Source organism: Poecile atricapillus, chromosome 3, assembly GCF_030490865.1.
Source record: "Poecile atricapillus isolate bPoeAtr1 chromosome 3, bPoeAtr1.hap1, whole genome shotgun sequence".
In the NCBI taxonomy this organism is placed as follows: domain Eukaryota; kingdom Metazoa; phylum Chordata; class Aves; order Passeriformes; family Paridae; genus Poecile; species Poecile atricapillus.
Genome location: NC_081251.1, coordinates 46787929 through 46790174, shown reverse-complemented (window position 1 = coordinate 46790174; position 2246 = coordinate 46787929). Strand labels below are relative to the sequence as shown.

The 2246-nt window shown below is 44.3% G+C and overlaps 1 protein-coding gene across 3 annotated transcripts in view; it reads left to right on the top strand.

Moving 5' to 3' along the window:
• Positions 1-1931, top strand: part of TRAF3IP2 (TRAF3 interacting protein 2) — a 29153-nt gene extending 27222 nt beyond the window's left edge. The window contains exon 5 of one of the 3 annotated variants that reach the window (XM_058835770.1): positions 828-1931. In XM_058835770.1, the coding sequence (XP_058691753.1) occupies positions 828-974 (147 nt within the window). In that variant the 3' untranslated portion in view covers positions 975-1931. The remainder of the gene's footprint in view (positions 1-827) is intronic. The other 2 variants (XM_058835768.1, XM_058835769.1) reach the window with 2 other exon arrangements.
• The last annotated feature ends 315 nt before the right edge of the window (positions 1932-2246 follow it).

Here is a 2246-nt window from a genome sequence, read left to right as displayed (position 1 = left end):
TCTTCTCTTCTCTTCTCTTCTCTTCTCTTCTCTTCTCTTCTCTTCTCTTCTCTTCTCTTCTCTTCCCTTCCCTTCCCTTCCCTTCCCTTCCCTTCCCTTCCCTTCCCTTCCCTTCCTTCCCTTCCCTTCCCTTCCCTTCCCTTCCCTTCCCTTCCCTTCCCTTCCCTTCCCTTCCTTCCCTTCCCTTCCCTTCCCTTCCCTTCCCTTCCCTTCCCTTCCTTCCCTTCCCTCCCTCCCCTCCCCTCCCCTCCCCTCCCCTCCCCTCCCTTCCCCTCCCTTCCCCTCCCTTCCCCTCCCCTCCCCTCCCCTCCCCTCCCCTCCCCTCCCCTCCCCTCCCCTCCCCTCCCCTCCCCTCCCCTCCCCTCCCCTCCCCTCCCCTCCTCTCCTCCTCCACTCCTCTCCTCTCTTCTCCTCCTCCACTCCTCCTCCACTCCTCCTCTCCACTTCTTCTCCTCTTCTTCTCCTCTTCTCCTCTTCTTCTCCTCTTCTTCTCCTCTTCTCTTCTCCTCTTCTTTTTTTCTGTTTTCACAAGCTTTTCAGTGTCTGTCAGTGACATCAGACTTCCTTTGAAACATGGTGAAATTAGCCAATGTGATGGCAGAAGAGAAAGAGAGACAGGCAAGCTGTGAGATCACACAAAGTTCATTTATTTAGGAACCCAAATACAATTCTGAAGCCAAATTAACATTTCTTCTTGTTACAGGAAGTGCCTAGAACAGACAAAATGAAATCTTCCTTGGCAGGGTCTGACAGAATCTGAGAGGTTCTTGTAGGGATTCAGAAGGATTTATAGGATTTAGCTTTTATTTTGCTTGTTTTTTTTTCAGGAACATGTGCCTACCTGGCTGCAGAACACTCACATTTATAACTGGCCAAAGAATAAGAAGAACATTCTTTTGCGGTTACTGCGTGAGGAGGAATACATTGCTCCTCCAATAGGACCTTTACCAACACTCCAGGTTGTGCCGCTATGAACATTATAACTTAAAGCACATGACGAGTGGTTGTTAAAGGGTTGTTCCTGGCAGGGAGCCAGCACTCTTCCAGATGGCTCTTTTTGATGACAGAAGACACTCTTTCTGCTAAAGGAGTTGGTTGTCTTGGGTTACTCAGGCTCAGCTTGTTCTCTACCATGTTAAACATCTATTTCCAAAGCTGATGGGACAGAACTCTCTTCTCTAGCTTTTCAAATAAGCTACAAATGGAAAGAATGCCCACTTTTATTTTAACATCTGGTTTTAACATATTCCTTTTATTAGTTATTATAGCAAACAAATGCCAGAAATAATGTTGCAGTAAGTATAATATAAAAATTACATCCTCCTTTTTGCTCAGGGTTTCCTTAAAGATATTCCTGCTTTGTATAGCGTTATTGAACCATTAATTTGTATATACACTATTAAATATATTTGCCTTTTGTAAGGCAATCTTATATACCGTGTCCACTTTTATTATTGCTGGGGACAACAGAGAAATGGGTTGGATAAGGCAGATTTTCCTTAGCCATGCATAAAGAGACTTGTCTTCAATTAGAGGACTATCAGATCTGAAATCTCTGGAGTTCCCTTTCCTTACAGCTTGGTCCCTCACACCTCCAGCATGTTGCAGCAATAGTCCCCAAAAGGAGAGCTGAATGCACCACTGCGTGTGTGCTGTCAGTGCCGTGGAACACTGCAGTATTTTTTATGGCAGGGCTTTAGCTTCACTACTGCTCTTCAGCCCCTTATTTAAAACAGAGCATGTCAAAGGACAATTGGCATTTGGAAAGCCAGCAATTGTTAAGAGAAAGAACATTGACTCCTACAACTTGCAGTATGCAGCATAGAACAATAAAATAATCAAACATGGAGAACCACAGGGTGCTGGCCACCAGGATGGCTCAACAACATCACGTCTGCTAAAATTACAGACCACATAAGCATGACTTGGGTGAGGTTTTTTTTGGTTTTAACAGCCTTAACCTTACTGAGATAACAGTGAACCCTATTGGCTTAAAATTCTGCAGCCCTTATTCTTTAGAGCAGTAGTACAAAGATCCTCCTCAGCTCTAATATTTGTCATAAAAGGACCCAAACACAGCTTTATAAAAAAGTACATGTGATTGCAAGCCTGGAAAGAAAATTAGCCCAGAAGTATTCCTCGTGCAGTATCCAAATTATTTAATTAGCTTTCCATGGAGGTGGTGCCAGCATGGTGTGTTGATGCAGCACATGCTTTGTGGTGCTCATGGAGAAAAAAATTAAAAG